Source organism: Mobula birostris, chromosome 32 (assembly GCF_030028105.1).
Source record: "Mobula birostris isolate sMobBir1 chromosome 32, sMobBir1.hap1, whole genome shotgun sequence".
In the NCBI taxonomy this organism is placed as follows: domain Eukaryota; kingdom Metazoa; phylum Chordata; class Chondrichthyes; order Myliobatiformes; family Myliobatidae; genus Mobula; species Mobula birostris.
In genome coordinates this window covers 272,979-292,846 of record NC_092401.1, presented here as the reverse complement: position 1 = coordinate 292,846, position 19,868 = coordinate 272,979, and the positions used below count along the sequence as shown (strand labels likewise).

The 19,868-nt window shown below is 42.7% G+C and overlaps 1 protein-coding gene across 1 annotated transcript in view; it reads left to right on the top strand.

Annotated features, from left to right (window-relative positions):
* Window positions 1-19,868, top strand: part of LOC140191280 (complement C3-like) — a 215,486-nt gene that overhangs the window by 57,901 nt on the left and 137,717 nt on the right. The window contains exons 13-14 of the mRNA XM_072248549.1: window positions 14,031-14,234; window positions 15,750-15,914. Coding sequence (XP_072104650.1) covers window positions 14,031-14,234; window positions 15,750-15,914 — 369 coding nt within the window. The remainder of the gene's footprint in view (window positions 1-14,030; window positions 14,235-15,749; window positions 15,915-19,868) is intronic.

The following is a 19,868-nucleotide window of genomic DNA, read 5'->3' as shown; positions in this document are numbered from 1 at the left end:
TCCGGAGGTCTGCTGTTTGGTAGAATTGCCTGAGTATGCTGAGAGCTGGCAGCAATGAAATGACGTATATTCAGGGGATATCTGTGTGGAATTCTGCATAGGTACGTTCCAATGAGCCAGGGAAGCTATGGTAGGGTACAGGAACCGTGGTTTACAAAGGCTGTAATAAATCTAGTCAAGAAGAAAATAAAAGCTTACAAAAGGTTCAGAGAGCTAGGTAATGTTAGAGATCTAGAAGATTATAAGGTTAACAGGAAGGAGCTTAAGAAGAAAATTGGGAGAGCTAGAAGGGGCCATGAGAAGGCCTTGGCGGGCAGGATTAAGGAAACCCCCAAGGCATTCTACAAGCATGTGAAGAGCAAGAGAATAAGACATGAAAAAATAGGACCTATCAAGTGTGACAGTGGGAAAGTGTGTATGGACCCGGAGGAAATAGCAGAGGTACTTAATGAATACTTTGCTTCAGTATTCACTATAGAAAAGGATCTTGGTGATTGTATTGATGACTTCCAGCGGACTGAAAAGCTTGAGCATGTAGATATTAAGAAAGAGGATGTGCAGGAGCTTTTGGAAAGCATCAAGTTGGATAAGTCAGAAGGACCGGATGAGATGTACCCCAGGCTACAGTGGGAGGCGAGGGAGGAGATTGCTGAGCCTCTGGCGATGATCTTTGCATCATCAATGGGGACGGGAGAAGTTCCAGAGGATTGGAGGGTTGTGAATGTTCTTCCTTTATTCAAGAAAGGGAGTAGAAATAGCCCAGGAAATTATAGACCAGTGAATCTTACTTCACTGGTTGGTAAGTTGATGGAGAAGATCCTGAGAGGCAGGGTTTATGAACGTTTGGAGAGGTATAATATTTTCAGGGATAGTCAGCATGGCTTTGTCAAGGGCAGGCTATGCCTTGCCAGCCTGATTGAATTTTTTGAGGATGTGACTAAACACATTGATGAAGGAAGAGCAGTAGGTGTAGTGTATATGGATTTCAGCAAGGCATTTGATAAGGTACCCCATGCAAGGCTTATTGAGAAAGTAAGGAGGCATGTGATCCAAGGGAACATTGCTTTGTGGATCCAGAACTAGCTTGCCCACAGAAGGCAAAGAGTGGTTGTAGACGTGTCATATTCTGCATAGAGGTCGGTGACCAGTGGTGTGCCTCAGGGCTCTGTTCTGGAAGCCATAGAAGGGGTGCAGAGGAGATTGACAAGGATGTTGCCTGGATTGGGAAGTATGGCTTATGACAACAGGTTGAGTGAACTCAGCCTTTTCTCCTTGAAGCGACGGAGGATGAGAGGTGACCTGATAGAGGTGTATAAGATGATGAGAGGCATTGATCGTGTGGATAGTCAGAGGCTTTTTCCCAGGGCTGAAATGGTTGCCACAAGAGGACACAGGTTTAAGGTGCTGGGGAGTAGGTACAGAGCAGATGTCAGGGGTAAGTTTTTTACGCAGAGAGTGGTGAGTGAGTGGAATGGGCTGCCGGCAACAGTGGTGGAGGCTGAAATGATAGGGTCTTTTAAGAGACTTTTGGATAGGTAAATGGAGCTTAGAAAAATAGAAGACTATGAGTAAGCCTGGTAATTTCTAAGGTAGGGACATGTTTGGCACAACCTTGAGGGCTGAAGGGCTTATATTGCGCTGTAGGTTTTCTATGTTTCTATGTATATCTGTAAATCATGATGGGCCACTAGAACCTGTGTCACAAGAAATCTAGGGTCCTTCGTATGTCTGGATGGCCAGAGAAGGGTAAGGAGTGGGTTCACTGGAGTGCATTAAAGTGTAGGGTTACTGTTGTCAGGTGCCTTGGACTGAGCAGGCTCATGTTGGACAGCCTGCTGGATCTGATTCTCAAGGATCCAGATAATCAGGGTGAGAATTTGTGATGACAAAATGGTTGGATTGAGGGTTGGTCTCCATTTCAGTTAGTCAAACTGTCATGGCTGGACGTCCAGCTTTGTGTTCTTGGAAATGGGTCCGCAAGAGATGGTGAAGCTGAATAGTTTGAAAAGTGGGCAGTGAGTGTGACATGAGTAGAGTTGCTGGCTCTGTTGTTTAGATATGAGGTTCTAGTGGTCAGTCTAGCTGCCCAGCTCTACCACAAAACATCTGGAAGGTTCGGATGGTGAAGAATGGGAGAAGTGATGAAGTACCAAATGAGCTCCTTGAAAGTGTGGTCCACGGCAGCACACCAAGTTACGCATGATGTTGGTAACAGTGAGGGAGGTGTGTGAAACAGCAATATGCTGTAGTTTCTGATGAAGTGGTGGTAGAAATTGAAGAAGGCCAAGAAGTACTGTAGCTGTTTGACTGTGAATGTTTGGGGTAATTTAATGACAGTGTACACATTCCCTAGGGCCGTGGTTATGCCTTGGCGTGAAGGGACATAACCCAGGAAGGAAATGACTAGGGTGTAGGATTCGCATTTTTCTAAGTTGCATTACAATTGGTTTTCAGAGGTGCTGAAGAACTGAATAGACATGACTGACATACAAGTGGTGGTTCATTGAGGAGCTGCTAATGTCATCGTAGATATGTACATACAGTGCTGTGCAAAGGTCTTAGGCACACACATATAGCTTGGGTGCAGAAGATTTTTGCATGGTACATGTTGGCCTTCATAACAAGGGGAGTTGAGTATAGGAGCAAAGAGGTCCTTCTGCAGTTGTACAGGGCCCTAGTGAGACCGCATCTGGAGTATTGTGTGCAGTTTTGGTCTCCAAATTTGAGGAAAGACATTCTTGCTATTGAAGGGGTGCAGCGTAGATTCACAAGGTTAATTCCCAAGATGGCGGGACTGTCATATGTTGAAAGATTGGAGCGACTGGGCTTGTAAGCACTGGAATGTAGAAGGATGAGAGGGGATCTGATTGAAACATATGATTATTATGAGATTGGACACGTTAGAGGCAGGAAACATGTTCCTGATGTTGGGGGAGTCCAGAACCAGAGGCCACAGTTTAAGAATAAAGGGTAGGCCATTTAGAACGGAGGTGAGGAAAAACTTTTTTATCCAGGGAGTTGTGGATCTGTGGAATGCTCTGCCTCAGAAGACAGTGGGGCCAATTCTCTGAATGCTTTCAAGAAAGAGTTAGATAGAGCTCTTAGAGATAGCGGAGTTAAGGGATATGGGGAGAAGGCAGGAATGGGGTACTGATTGTGGATGATCAGCCATGATCACAGTGAATGGCGGTGCTGGCTCGAAGGGCTGAATGGCCAACTCTTGCACCTAATGTCTATTGTCTATTGACACTGTATTCCATTTGCCACTTCGTTGCCCGTTCTTGTAACCAGTCTAGGACCTTCTGTAGTCTCTCTACTTCAGCAAAACTAGCTGCCTCTCATTGTATCATGTGCAAACTTTGCAACAAAGCCATCAATTCTGTTATCCAAGTCATTGACATATAATGTAAAAAGAAACAGTTCCAACAAATACCCCTGTGGAACATCACAAGTCACTGACAGCCAACCAGAAAAGGCTCCCTTTATTCACGCTCTTTGCCTCTTGACAATCTGCCAATGCTTTATCCATGCTAGTACCTTTCCTGTAATACCATGGGCTCTTAGCTTGTTAAGCAACCTCGTGTGGCATCTTGTTAAAGGCCTTCTGAAAAATTGAAGTACACAACACCAACAGGTTCTTCTCTGTCTATCCTGCTTGTTATTTCTTCAAAGAATTCCAACAGATTAGTCAGGCAAAGCTTTCCCTTAAGGAAACCATGCTGACTACAGCTTATTTTATGATGCACCTCCAAGTGTCCTGAAACCACACCCTTAACAATTGACTCCAACATCTTCACAACCACAGAAGTTAGACTAATTGGCCTATAATTTCCTTTCTTCTGCCTCTCTCCCTTCTTGAAGAGTGGAGTAACATTTGCAAATTTTCCAGTCTTCCCGAGCTGTTCCAGAATCTAGTGATTCTTGAAAGCCACCTCTTTCAGAGCCCTGAGGTGTACACCATCTGTTGCAGGTGACTTATCTACTTTCAGCCCCTTCAGTTTCCCAAGAACCATCTCCGTAATAATAGCAACTCATACACATCTGACCTCTGACATTCTTGAACTTCTACTATACTATTAGAGTCTTCCACAATAAAGATTGATACAAAATATAAATATTAAATATGATGGCAGAATATAGTATTAATGGTAAGACTTGGCAGTGTGGAGGATCAGAGGATCGGAGGGATCTTGGGGTCTGAGTCCATAGGATACTCAAAGCTGCTGCGCAGGTTGACTCTGTGGTTAAGAAAGCATACGGTGCATTGGCCTTCATCATTGGCCATGTGATTGAGTTTAAGAGCCGAGAGGTAATACTACAGCTATATAGGACCCTGGTCAGACCCTACTTGGAGTACTGTGCTCAGTTCTGGTCGCCTCACTATAGGAAGGATGTGAAAGCCATAGAAAGGGTGCAGAGGAGATTTACAAAGATGTTGCCTGGATTGGGGAACTTGCCTTATGAGATTAGGTTGAGTGAACTTGGCCTTTTCTCCTTGGAGCGACTGAGGCTGAGAGATGACCTGATAGAGGTGTATAACATGATGAGAGGCATTGATCGTGTGGATTGTCAGAGTCTTTTTCCCAGGGCTGGAATGGCTAGCACGAGGGGGCACAGTTTTAAGGTGCTTGGAAGTAGGTACAGAGGAGATGTCAGGGGTAAGTTTTTTATGCAAAGGGTGGTGAGTGCATAGATTGGGCTGCCAGCGACGATGGTAGAGGCAGATACGATAGAGTCTTTTAAGAGACTCCTGGACAGGTACATGGAGCTCAGAAATATAGAGGGCTATAGGTAACCCCAGGTAATTTCTAAGGTAAGGACATATTCGGTACAGCTTTGTGGGCGAAGGGCCTGTATTGTACTGTAGGTTTTCTATGTTTCTGTGTTTCTAAATTACTTATCCAGTTCATCCACTATTTCCTTACCTCCAATTACTACCTTTCCACCATCATTTTCCAGATGCCCAATATTCACTCTGCCTCTCTTTTACATTTAATGAATCTGAAGAAAAATTGTTATCCTATTTAATATTATTGGGTAGCTTACTTTCATATTTCATCTTTTAATTATTTTTTAGTTGCCTTCTGTTGGTTTTTAAAAGTTTCCCAATCTTTTGACTTCCCACTAATTTTTGCTCTATTTGGCTTTTATGTTGGCATTGACTTCTCTTGTTTGTCACGGTTATGTCATCTTTAGAATACTTCTTCCTCTTTGGGATGTATATATCCTGCACCTTCCAAATTACTTCCAGAAATCCAGCCATTGCTGCTCTGCCATCATCCCTGCCAGTGTCCTTTTCCAATCAATTTTGGCCAACTCCTCTCTTAGAACATGAAAATTTACAGCACATTACTGGCCTTTCGGCCCACAATGTTGTGCTGACCATGTAACCAACTCTAGAGGCTGCCTAGATTTTCCCCAGCGCATAGTCCTCTATTTTTCTAAAAACCATGTTCCTATCTAAGAGGCTCTTAAAAGACCCTATTGTATCCGTTTCCACCACCTCCACCAGCAGTGCATTCCATGCACCCACCACTCTCTGTGTGAAAAACATACCCCTGACATCCCCTCAGTACCTGTTTCCTGGTACCTTAAAACTATGGCCCCTCATGTTAGCCACTTCAGCCCTAGAAAAAAGCTTCTGGCTATCCACATGATCAATGCCCCTCATCATCTTATACACCTCTATCAGGTCACCTCTGATCCTCCGTTGCTCCAAGGAGAAAAGGCCAAGTTCCCTCAACCTACTCTCATAAGGTACGCCCTCCAATCCCGTTAATATCATTGTAAATCTCCTCTGCACTCTCTCTATAGTGTCCATGTTCTTCCTGTAGTGAGGTGACCAGAACTGAACACAGTACTCCAAGTGGGGCTCACGGCTCTTGAACTCAATCCTATGGTGATGAATGCCGACACGCCATGTGCCTTCTCTTGTGTCTCCAAATCTCTTTACTCCACTGTAATACTAATACATCAAACTTTAGCTTCTCCTTCTCAAATTTCAGGGTGAATTTGATCATATTGTGATCACTTGCCCCAAAGGGTCCTTTTACCTTAAACTCTCTAATCAATTCTGGTTCATTGCACATCATCCAATTCAGAATAGCTGATACCTTAGTGAACTTAATCCACTTCCTAGATGATCAAAAACTCGACACCTGTCAGTGGTAAAATCCTCATATCTGTTGTAAATGGTGGCTTTATTGTCTCAATTAGCAGTTCCGGATGTCAGAGCTCACCTAGCTAAGAGCTAGATGAGCAAGGTGCTCTTGGCCCAATCCACTGAATACAGAAACAGCTGGAACTGAGAATGTAAGATGCACTTCAACAGAAAATTCAGGTTGGAAACCCGTTGAAGCAATTGGGTTGGGGATCTGGAGTTCAGAGGGAGGAGTTTGACTGATACAGAGATGCTGTACTGAGGCAGGGAATTGGATGAGAAGGCAGACAGATGGCCAATGGGTTCCTGCTGCTTCTGTATCATGTGCTCATTTTGGCTGATGACTTCCTTAGGTAAACATACACTAATGGGTCAATCAATGGCTTATTCAAACAGTCAAGGAATATAGATGAGGCTTGACCCAAAAGCAGAGCAACAAAGGCGATTTAGCAGCAAGAAATAGTTTGGTAATAGCCCACAAATTTTCAAGACAGAAGGAGCAATAAAACAAGGGTGGGGGCAGAATCTAAACACAACAGGCAACTTTAGGCAAGGAAAGTGAAGACGATGAGCAACTGTTTGAGGCTGGCTGGCTTGATGAGTGAACAAGGACTGTAGATGTGAACTGGGGTTAAATAGGCCACAGGTGATGGGTCTGGAATGAGTGGTAGGTGAATCCTATTAGCGGGCTGGTGACTGAGAGATGTCTGCAGGAGCAGGCCTGGCATCCTTGACTCTTGAGAACGTGGTCTACCTTGCATGGTCTTCCACCTCACTGTCTGCCTGCGCTACGTTACCTCTGTAACTGTCATGCTTATTCTATGAATGAACATAGAACATAGAACAGTACAGCACAGTAACACAGCACAATGTTATGTTGAACTCATTAAATTAGTAATCAAGTGGCCTTCTGCCTATAAGACGATGAGACCATAAGACATAGGAGCAGAATTTGGCCATTCAGCCCTTCGAGTCTGCTCTAATATTCCATCATGACCGTTCCCAGATCCCACACAACCCCCCATACTCCAGCCTTCTTCCCGTTTCCTTTGATGCCCTACCAATCAGAAAACTATCAACTTCTGCTTTAAATATATCCATTGACTTAGATTCCACCACAGTCTGTGGCAGAGCATTCTACAGATTCACCTGTCGCTGGCTAAAATAATTCCTTTATACCTCTGTTCTAAAAAAAGTCATCCCTCAATCTCGAGGCTATGCCCTTTAGGTCTGGATACCCCCACCATAGGAAACATCCACCTTATCTTGTCTTTTTAACATTCAGTAGGTTTCAATGAGATCCTGTCGCATTCTTCTAAATTCCAGTGAGTACAGGCCCAAAGCTGCCAAACTCTCCTCATAGATTAACCCCTTCATTCCCAGAATCATCGTCATGAAACTCCCCTGGACTATCTCCAAAGACAACACATTCTTTCTGAGATATGGGGCCCAAAACTGTTGACAATACTCCAAGTGCTACCTGACTAGTGTCTTATAAAGGCTCAGCGTTATGTCCTAGCTTTTATATTCTATTCCCTTTGATATAAATGCCAACATTGTATTTGCCTTCTTTACCACAGTCTCAACCTGTGAATTAATCTTCTGGGAGTTTTGCACAAGGCCTCCTAAGTCCCTCTGCATCTCTGATATTTGAACATTCTCCTCATTTAGATAATAGTCCGTACTATTGTTCCTTTTACCAAAATGCATTGTCATACATTTTCCAACACTTTATTCCATTTACCAATTTCTTGCCCATTCCAATATGTCGAAGTCCTGCTGCAATCCCATTGCTTCCTCAGGACTGCCTACCCCTCCACCTACCTTTGTATCATCCGCCACAAAGCCATCTATTCCATTATCCAAATCATTGATAAACAGTGTGAAAAGTAGTGGTCCCAATACTGACTGCTGAGGAAAACCACTAGTAACTGGCAACCTACCAGAAAAGGCCCTTTTATTCCCACTTGCTGCTCCTAAAAGTCAGCCATTCCTCTATCCATCCCTGTAACTTTCCTGTAACACCATTGATTTTATCTTGTTAAGCAGCCTCATGTGAGGCACCTTATGAAATGTCTTTTGAAAATCCCAGTAAATGACATCCACTGCCTTTCCTTTCTTCACCCAGCTTTTTACCTAAGATAGACCATAAGACCATAAGATATAGGAGCAGAAGTAGGCCATTCAGCCCATTGAGTCTGGCCCACCATTCAATCATGGGCTGATCTAATTCTTCCAGTCATCCCCACTCCTCTGCCGTCTCCCAATATCCTTTGATGCCCTGGCTAATCAAGAACCTATCCATCTCTACCTTAAATACACCCAATGACTTGGCCTCCACAGCCACTCATGGCAACAAATTCCACAGATTTACCACCCTTTGACTAAAGTAATTTCTCCTCATCTCTTTTCTAAATGGACGTTCTTCAATCCTGAAGTTATGCCCTCTTGTTCTAGACTACCCTACCATGGGAAATAACTTTACCATATTAATCCGTTCAGGCCTTTTAACATTTTGAATGTTTCTATGATATTCCCCCCCTCATTCTCCTGACCTCCAGGGAATACAGCCCAAGAGCTGCCAGATGTTCCTCATACGGTAACCCTTTCATTCCCGGAATCATTCTCGTGAATCTTCTCTGAACCCTCTTCAATGTCAGTATATCATTTCTAAGATAAGGAGCCCAAAACTGCGCACCATACTCCAAGTGTAGTCTCACGAGTGCCTTATAGAGCCTCAACATCACATCCCTGCTCTTATATTCTATATCTTTAGAAATGAATGCGAACATTGCATTCACTTTTTTCACCACGGACTCAACCTGAAGGTTAACCTTTAGGGTATCCTGTACAAGGACTCCCAAGTCCCTTTGCATCTCTGCATTTTAAAATCTCTCCCCATCTAAATAGTAGTCTGCCCATTTATTTCTTCCACCAGAGTGCATGACCATACACTTTCCAACATTGTATTTCAAATCTGTTAGAGTACTTCATCGAAGAATTCTAACAGATTTGTCAGGCAAGTTTTCCCTTGACAGAAACCATGCTGACTTTGACTTATTTTATCATTAGTCTCCAAGTACCCCGAAACCTCATCCTTAGTCATCGACTCCAACACTTTCCCAACCACTGAGGTTATACTAACTGGCCTATAATTTTTCTTTTGTCTTCTCTTCTCAAAGAGTGGAGTGACATTTGCAATTTTACAGTCCTGTGTAACCATGCCAGAACCAAGCGATTCTTGAAATATCATGATCAATGTATCCGTCAGCTCTTCAGCAACCTCCCTTAGGATTCTGGGATGTAATCCATCATGTTCAGCTGACTTATCCACCTATAGACCTTTGAGTTTGCCTAGCACTTTTTCCTTTGTAACAGCAATGGCACTCACTCCTGCTCCCTGACACTCATGGATCTCTGGCACACTGCTAGTGCCTTCCACAGTGAAGACAGATGCAAAGTACCCATTAAGTTCATCTGCCATTTTTGTCCCCCATTACTACCTTACTAGCATCATTTTCCAGTAGTCCAATATCAACTCAACCTCCCTTTTATTCTTTATATAACTGAAAAAAGTTCTTGTATCCTGCTATACATTCTTGGCTAGTTTGCCCTTATATTTTGATTTTACCTTTCCTATGGGTTTTTCAGCTGCCTTTTGTTGAATTTTAAAAGATTCCTTGGCATTCATGCAGTCCTTACCTTCTCTTATCAGCCACGATTGCCTGCTCCTGCCATTTGAGAACTTTGTCTTCTGTGAGACGTATCTATCCTGTGCCTTGTGAACTATTCCCAGAAACTTCAGCCATCTCTGCCATCCCTGGCAGTATCCTCCTCTTATCCACCTGGGCAAGCTCCTCTCTCATGCCTCAGCTATTCCCTTTATTCCATTGCGATACTGATACATCTGAATTATGCTTCTCCTCCTCAAATTGCAGTATGAATTCAATCATATTATGATCACTGTCTCTTAAGGGTTCCTTGACTTTAAACTCCCTTAGAAGATCTGGATTATTACATAACACCCAATATAAGATAGCCTTTCCCCGAGTAGACTCAAGCACAAGCTGCTCTAAAAACCCATCTCGTAGGCATTCAACAAATGCCCTCTCTTGCTCTCTGACACCAGCCATATTTTTCCAATTTCCTTGCATATTGATGGCATAATTGAATTCCATTACAATTATGACATTATCCTTATTACATTATTTTTCCAACTCCCTTTGAAATCTGAACTCCACATCTTGACTACTATTTGGAGGCCTCTATATGATTCCCATAATGGTTTCTTTTACCCTTGCAGTTTCTTTAACTCCACCCATAAAGATTCAACTTTCTGTGACCCTATGTCACCTCTTTCTAAAGGTGTAGTTCCATCTCTTACCAACAGAGCCATATCACCACCAATGCCTTCCTGCTTGTGCTTTTGATACAAATATACTTTGATATTAAACTCCCAACTATGACCTTCTTTCAGCCATGACTCAGAGATTGGTCAGTATGACATTGTGGGTATCACTAATTGTGCCATGAGTTTGTCCACCTTATTCTGAATGCTATGCACATTTAAATACAGCACCCTCAGTCTTGCATTTTTTGCCCTTCTGAATTTTGCCTCTGTGGTACAATTTAACTCTTTGTTCTGTCTGCAGTTGTACCCAATTATTGGCTTGTCCTTCCTTACATTCATATTACATATTACATCATCTACTTGTAAACCTGCTGGCTCATTCTCAGCTCTGTCATACTGGTTCCTATACCCCTGGCATATTAGTTTAAACCAGGGGTCCCCAACCTTTTTGGCACCGCGGACCGTTTTAATATTGACAACATTCTTGTTGACCGGCCGACCCGGGGGCAGTGGGGGGTGTGGTAGGGTTGCCAACGGACAAGAGTAGCAGTCAAATACGTTGAGCTTACCCCGAGAAAGACTACAATGACCATGAAGACTTGCGCGGGCACCAGTGCGCATGCGTGTAAGTGCCCTTCTTTTCTGCAAATCGTTTTTGGCGATTCTGTTCGGGGGGGAGGTGTTAATCACGACCGGAATATAGCTGATAAGTGGCTAATACACTCAATTTCGTTTCTAAAAGAATTTATCTAACTAATTTAATATTAAACACACGGCGCATATTTTCCTCGCATGGATATAGTGATAAGTCAATTATCAGGGGAGGACAGGGGAGCTTGAAGTAAGTGTTGAACGAACTTCCAGTAGAAGTGGTAGAGGCAGGTTCGATATTATCATTTAAAGAAAAGTTGGATAGGTATATGGACAAGAAAGGAATGGAGGGTTATGGGCTGAGTGCAGGTCGGTGGGACTAGGTGAGAGTAGCGTTCGGCATGGACTAGAAGGGCTGAGATGGCCTGTTCCCGTGCTGTAATTGTTATATGGTTATATAAGTAAGTCAATAGCATCATAACATTTTAAGTAACGTTTGGATATTAAACTCACAGCACATATTTTCCCCGTATGAACATACAAAATCATTGCAACACACCAATATCGCTGAATCAGTGGGAGCTCTGGGCTGAATACTTGTTTCCCTGCAACAAGACGGTCCTATCGAAGGGTGATGGGAGACAGCGATACTCGAAGGGGGTTCCTTGTGTCCAGTCTATTCTGCAATTTAGTTTTCATTGCACTCATTGCAGAAAACTCCACTTCGCAGAAAAATGTTGGAAATGAAAGCAACGTTTTCAGTGCTTGTGGCTATCTTAGGATATTCAGCCTTGACTTTGATCCAGAATGCCGGCAGAGATGTTATATCAAACATATTTTTCAGCCCGCCGTCATTTGCAAGCTCGAGGAGTTGATCTTCCCACGCTGACATGGATGACGCACGGGTAATGACCTCACGTGCGTAATGATCTCCCGAGCGTTCAAGCTCAATAGTGGGCATGACAGGGAATGAGGAAAGGTGCAGCTGACTCATCGCTAAATCATATTGTTTCCTCGCGGCCCGGTAGTGCATGCTTTGCGGGCCGGTACCAGTCCGCGGCCCGGTGGTTGGGGACCACTGGTTTAAACCACTCGCAGAAGTACACCTGCCTGCAAGAATATTTGTTCCCCTTGGATTCAAGTGTGATCCATCCCTTTTATACAGGTCACACCTCCCCTAGAAGAGGTCCCAATGATCCAAAAATCCGAATCCCTGCCCCCTGCTCCAATTCAGCAGCTGCACATTTATCTTCCACCTCATTCTGTTCCTATCCTCACTGTCGTATGGCACAGACAACAGTCCCGACTTTACTACCCTTCAGGTCCTGCTGCTCAGCTTTCTTCCTATTGTATTCTGTTTTCAGGACTTACTCCCTTTCTCTGCCTCTGTCCTTGATACTAATATGTACCATGACTTCTGGCATTTGACCTACTAAGTTGCAATACTTCACATTTGGCTGTGTTAAACTCAATTAGTCATTTTTCCCTCCTTGTACTACTTCAATGCATCGATGTGATGAAATGATCTATATGAATGGCATACAAAACATAAGTTTCCACTGTACCTCAGTACTTGCAACAATAATAAACCTATTTATCAATTTAATTTTAATTTACCGATTTTCAGATTGTTCCTAATTACTAGCTGTTGATTTAGTCATTTTGGTAATGTGTTGGCAATGGAGTCAGGAGCTTGCAACCTTGATCTCTCAATTGACAAGCAAGACACACAAAATGCTGTAGGAACTCAGTAGGCCAGACAGCATCTACGGAAAAGAGTAAGCAGTTGAATTTTTGGGCCGAGATCCAGCAATGCATGATGCAATCAGATCGCATGACAGTTGCTGTGACCTCCCTGTGTTACATTTATTTGGATATATTTTACCGTGGGGTGAACAACTTGATTGGATACAGATCACTTTAGGATGTTCTGAGACTGAAGAAGCTGCCAATGAATACAAATGCGTTTTAGTTTGAGTTATGAGAAGAAAGTGTGATGTCAAGAATACAGCTGAAGAAATTACCTAAAGCTGAATAAGTACTAAGAGCGAAGTTTGGCTCAGCCTACGACAGTGGTTTGTTGAGCAATAATAGAGAGGTTGATTTGACTCAGGGGGAGTCCTTGGTGTACAGATCTATTACAGAACTTTGGAGAAAACAGTGAGAATGTGAAGCAGAATAACAGGAGCCCAAACATTCTCCTGATGAATGTTCTTGGCCTGACTTGCTGAATTCCTCCAGAATTTTGGGGTTGTTGCTCTGTAATTCCAGCATCTGCGGAATTGTTTGTGTCATGTGTCCAGACATTCTGCCTTAAGTACCTGCTGACAATATAAATACTCTGTCATATTTTTCAAAATGTTCAATATCTCTGGGCTTTTCACTTTCTCAAATTCTCACTTTAGCTGGTACACTTTTTATTATACCATGAACACATTATGTACAAAGAATACATGATAGAATTAACCTCTATGGGTTATATTCAAGTTTGAGGTTGAGTGCTTCATTCGCTCAGATGGTTCTTCCATTCTGTTTGTCTGGGTTTGTTACAAAATAGCTATTCTGTATTGTAGAGTAATGTGCATAAAATGCTGGAGGAAAGTAGCAGGTCAGGCAGCATCTATGGAGAGGAATTAATGATCAATGTTTCGGGCTGAGACCCTTCATCAGGACTGGAAAAGAAGGGGGATAAACGCCTGAATAAGAATATGAGGAGACAGGGAGGAGTACAGACTGGAAGATGATAGGTGGAAAAGGTAAAGGGCTGAAGAAGAAAAAATCTGATTGGAAAGGAGACTGAACCATGAGAAAGGGAAAGAGGAGAAAAAAATCAGTGTTTGATCAGGAACTTGAAACCTATCATTTCAGACTTTTGTTCAATAAATTTACATTTGTCTTAATTAATTTTTTTGAAATCTCTTTTGTCAGTTGATTAACAAAGGGAAGATTGTTCACACTGGGAGAGAAAACAGGTTGCCGAAACAAGTCATGGTGACCATGCAAATTCCAATCAAGCCAAATTTAATTCCATCCTTCCGACTGGTAGTTTACTACTATCTTGTAAAGGGGTCAGCAGTGGAATTTGTTGCCGATTCTGTGTGGATTGATGTGAGGGACACATGCATGGGAACAGTAAGTATCTTATTTTCTGTGACAGGGATAGTGTATGAATAAGGCTCAGTCTGTAGTCGGGTCTCACAAACATTATTTGGGAATAAGGTTTATAACATAAGCCATGATTCTCATGAGAAAGTCCAAATCAGACCCAATTCCTGTGTAAATGAGGTCAAGCAAGGCTCTTTCTTTGCTTTAGATCTCTTCTCAGTCATGCTAGCAGAAATGTTTGACCTTACAGTAGAATGGGGAATCACTGTTTGACAAGGACAGAATATGTCCTTGCTTTGCACACTGTTATTCAGATGCAAAGACGCAGTTGTGGGTACACCAGAAGCACCACTTGAGTGCCGTTGCATGTATGTAATGTATGCTTCCCAAAACTAATTCACCATCACGCCTTCCTGTGTATAATATTATCTGGTAAGTTCTGTTACTATAATAAAGATTATATTGGTACTAACTGTTAAAAGTTAAAAGGGCCTGTATAAAGCACGTATCATTCAAACTACTCAAACTGGACTAATAAATTTGCAATAAATGGCTTAGATCATGTAAATCTTGGATTAGGTTATTTAGTCACAAGTGACTCTGCAAGTCATCGATACCTTAAGATGCCCTATTAACTGATTCTGCAGCCAACAACGCATGTACATTAACAAAAGATTTTTTTGTTATTTTGATAAATTATATAATCTTGCAAGTTGTGGTGATGTGTGCTAACTAAGAAGAACTTGCACTGACTCATTTCACTATCTGCACACATTCTGTTCAGTGTGTGAGATTTCTCACTCTGTTGTGGACTTTTCTACTGACATACAAAGAAAAAATTGGACTCCGGACTCCCAACCCACCTCAGTCTCAATGCGTCCACTTTCACATAAAGCAATAAAAGTATTGGCTTCCATCGTGATCCATCAGATTTGGTCTAAAATTAACATTCTGAGATGTGCTTGATGGAAAGTCACTGGAACTGATGAAAATGTAAGATAATTACAGATTAGTCTTGAACAAAAATACTCTGAGTATGTTTCAATTAATAATGAGGGATGCAAATGAATTGTGAATGCTATAATTATTGCTAGCAAAATTATCAGCAATAAACTAAGTTTATTGCATTCATGTTGACTGACACCTAGTGAATATTTCAAAATGAAAGGTTTATGCCACATTAACTTCTCAATCATGTCAGTCCATTTATTAATAATGACATATTTGGCTTCCCTAACTGCCGTTGGTGAGAATTTGTAAATGCAACAAGCTGTTTGACAAAACTGAAACTGTAGCTCCTGGACACCAGCAATCCCAAGTGGACAATTGAAAATAACAGGAGTTTGATAAAGAAAATCTATGCAATTCATATTGCTGTGAGTTTGGGAAGGGCTTAGAAGTCAGAATTTTTAAATTGTCATGTTGCCCTGATCACAATTTCTAGGGATGTAATTTTAATAGGCAGAGCCTACTAAATTTGCTGACTGTCAACAGAAACTATTGTTTCAGCCATAACCTATTATTTGTGACATTTTATCCTAGCTGAAGGTTTCTAGTGCAAATCCAAATGACGACAAGAAATTATACAAACCTGGAGATGGGTTCACATTGAAAATAACAGGTGACCCTGGTGCAAAGGTTGGACTTGTTGCTGTGGATAAAGCAGTGTTTTCACTGAGTAAGAAGAATAAAATAACACAGAGCAAGGTGAGTCATTTTCTAAATGTTTCTATCTAGAAATTACGCTTGATAGGCCTACAAGAAAACACTTATCATTTGAGTTTCCAACAACTTGTTTCAAAGAATGTTGCTCACAATAAATTTCAGTAGGTACATTTAATGTCAGAGAAATGTATACAATATACATCCTGAAATTCTCTTTCTTTGCAAACATCCATGAAAACAGAGGAATACCCCAAAGAATGAATGACAGTTAAATGTTAGAACCCCAAAGCCCCCCCGCAACTCCCCCTCCCATGCACAAGCAACAGCAAGGCAATGACCCACTCCCCCACCAGCAAAAAACCATCGGCATCCTCCACCGAGCACTCAAGCGTGCAGCAAAGCATTAATAACGACACAGACCTGCAGTACCCAAAGACCACTCGTTCACCCGGTAATTTGACATACAACATACAGGCTCTCTCTCACAGGAAAAAGAGGTTTACCCGTTTCACAGCAAGAGGGGAGGCATAACAAACAACTTGCTGATTTATGATGTTAAAAGTCTGTTGCGTTGCTTTTCTGAGCTCTGCGCCCAGAGAGTCTCTGGACACACAGTCCAAGGCAGCTAACCCGTTGCACTTGATGTTACGTGTTCTCCCGCGACGCTTTAGCCGGGGGCACCAGCCTTGAATCAGCCAGTCTCCAGAGCCATGAAAATCCAGCACCCTGAAGGCACACTAGTTTTCCAGGCCGTGTCCTTGGTATATCAAAAAGCGGCCGGTCGTGAGGCCCTGAGAGTGTCCCATTCATGCAAAGAGCCAAAGTCAGAGTGTAACTCCAGGTCAGGGTCTTCAAAAGAATTACTTGTGATTGATCTAGTTCCTGAATGAACAAAGGAAGGCTGAATGAAAAATGTTCTGCGCTCAGTGAGTGGTGAATCTTTGAATTCTTCGCCTGGAGGGCTGTGTTATTCATTCAAAACAGATGTATAGGCTCCTGGATATTAAATCATATGGGAAATAAGCTCGGAAATGGTGCTACAGTAGGTAGTCAGCTGTAATCCTCAGGAAAAGCATAGTTCTGAATGATCTACTTCATCTCCTTTTGTGTGTTCTTCTGGTCTTTAACACAGCAATCCATTTGTTTTATGGTCACCAGTGCTCAATGATATCTTTTATGTCCGTCTTACTTAATTAGTTAGTTTTAGATTTTAAGGTGTTCTTGTAGGCTTTGAACCCTTAGCTGGATTTTTTATCAGCCCAAGCAAGATCACTAACTCAACAGCTCGGTAATGTGATTGTTATCTTCCGGTCAGATGGTGGTGTGTTCGGTCACAGCGGCTTCTATGGGTTCAACAAAAGGTACTGCTGTCCTATTTAAATCTATTTTTTAATGATCCCAAGATCCTACTATACATTGAGAACTTAAGGTACTGTAGCTCTACCACATCAGTCAGTTGCTTGTTGATGGAGAAAATGAAGGAGCTGCGCATCATGCTGCTGCCTGAAGCAAAGAAGGTGTACAGTCTAACAGCAGGTGACTGTCTTGGTTGATTTCCTGTGAGCACAAGACCGTTTTGGACATTGTTAACATGAAATGCCACAAATTCAATTCACTGACTTCTTGGCGGTGGTCAGGGGCAGATGGCGGAGGAGCTGCATGGCCTTGGTCATAGCAAGAACTAGGCCTCAGGCCACGGTATCACTTGTTCACAGCTGCCAGGAGAGAGAGCCGTTGGAGTCAGTGTGTTCCTCTGGAGATCCTGATGTCGAGGATGGAGTCCATACTGCCTCCCCAGTGTTCGCTCGGCAGAAGACAAGCTCTATTGTGGATTTATGCAGAGTTATGCAGCGTTAAAGCTTCAGGCCAGTTCCGCGAGTTGACGACCATGTCTTGGCAGCAGAATTTGGACGTTTAAAGAGAACATGCTCTACCTTAGTTCAGTGTGTGCTTGCGTGTTGAATTCCTGTTCTGATTGGATTCTCATCTAGCGTCCATAAGGCCATAAAATAAAGGAGCAGAATGAGGCCATTTGGCCCATCGAGTCTGCTCCGCCATTTCATCATGGCTGATCCTTTTTTTCTCCCTTCTTCACCCCCACTTCCCAGTCTTCTCCCCATAACCTTTGATGCCGTGGCCAATCAATCTCCTCCTCAAGTACACCCAACGACTTGGCCTCCACAGCTGCTTGTGGTAACAAATTCCACAAATTCACCATTCTTCGGCTAAAGAAATTTCTTTGCATCTCTGTTTTGAAAGGGTGCCCCTCTATCCTGAGGCTGTGTCCTCTTGTCCTAGACTCTTCCACCATGGGAAACATCCCTCCCACATCTACTCTGTCTAGGCCTTTCAACATTCGAAAGGTTTCCATGAGATTATCCCCACCCCTATCCTTCTAAATTCCAGCGAGTGCAGACCCAGAGCCATCAAATGTTTCTCATATGATAACCCCTTCATTCCCAGAATCATCCTTGTGAACCTCCTATGGACCCTCTCCAATGCCAGCATATCTTTTCTTAGACAGGGAGCCCAAAACTGTACACAATACTCAAGCTGAGGCCTCACCAGTCCCTTATAAACTTCAGCATCTCATCCCTGCTCTTATATGGAAATGAATGCTAACATTGCATTTGCCTTCCTCACCACCGACTCATCCTGCAAGTTAACATTTAGGTATTCTACACACGGACTCCAAGTCCCTTTGTAGCTCAGATTTTTGGATTTCCCTTGTAATTGTAACTGCACTCACTTCTCTTCCCTCACACCATTCAACCCCTAGGATGCTACACTGCTGGTATTGGCCACAGTGAAAACTGATACAAGGTGCTCATTTAGTTCACCTGCCATCTCCTTGTCCCCCATTATTATTTCTCTGGCCTCATTTTCTAGTGGTCCTATATCCACTCTCCTCTGCCTTTTAGTTTTATATACTTGGAAAAAGTTTTTTCTCTCCAACTTGATATTTTTGCTAGCTTGTTTTCATATTTCATCTCTTCATTCCTAATGATTCTTTTAGTTGCTTTCTGTAGATTTTTAAAAACATCCTAGTCCTCTATCTTCCCTCTAATTTTTGTTTTGTTATACGCCCTCTCTTTTGCCTTTACATTAGTTTTGACTTCTCTTGTCAGCCATGGTTGTACTATTTTGCCATTTCAGTGTTTCCGTGTTTTTGGAATACATATATCCTGCACTTTTCTCATTTTCCACAGAAACTCAAGGCACTTCTGCTCTGCTGTCATCTCTGCCAGCTTCTCCTTCCAAATTACCTTGACTGACTCTCTCTCATACCACTGTAATTTCCTTTACTCCACTGAAATACTGTTGCGTCAGACTACTTCCTTAAGTTTCAAGCTGAACTCAATCATACTGTGATCACTGTCTCCTAAGGATTCCTTTATCTTAAGCTTAATCACCTCCAGTTCATTACATAACACCCAATCCAGTATAGCTGATCCCCTAGTAGGCTCAACGACAAACTGCTCTAAAAAGCCATCTTGTAGGCATCCAACAAATTCACTCTCTTGAAGCTACCCAGACAGAATATAAGGTGTTGTTCCTTCAACCTGAGTGTGGCTTCATCTTTACAGTAGAGGAGGCCGTGGATAGACATGTCAGAATGGGAATGGGATGTGGAATTAAAATGTGTGGCCACTGGGAATGGGATGTGGAATTTTAATTCCACATCCCATTCCCATTCTGACATGTCTATCCACGGCCTCCTCTACTGTAAAGATGAAGCCACACTCAGGTTGGAGGAACAACACCTTATATTCCGTCTGGGTAGCCTCCAACCTGATGGCATGAACATTGACTTCTCTAACTTCCGCTAATGCCCCACCTCCCCCTCGTACCCCATCCGTTATTTATTTATATACACACATTCTTTCTCTCTCTCTCCTTTTTCTCCCTCTGTCCCTCTGACTATACCCCTTGCCCATCCTCTGGGTTCCCCCACCCCTTGTCTTTCTCCCCGGACCTCCTGTCCCATGATCCTCT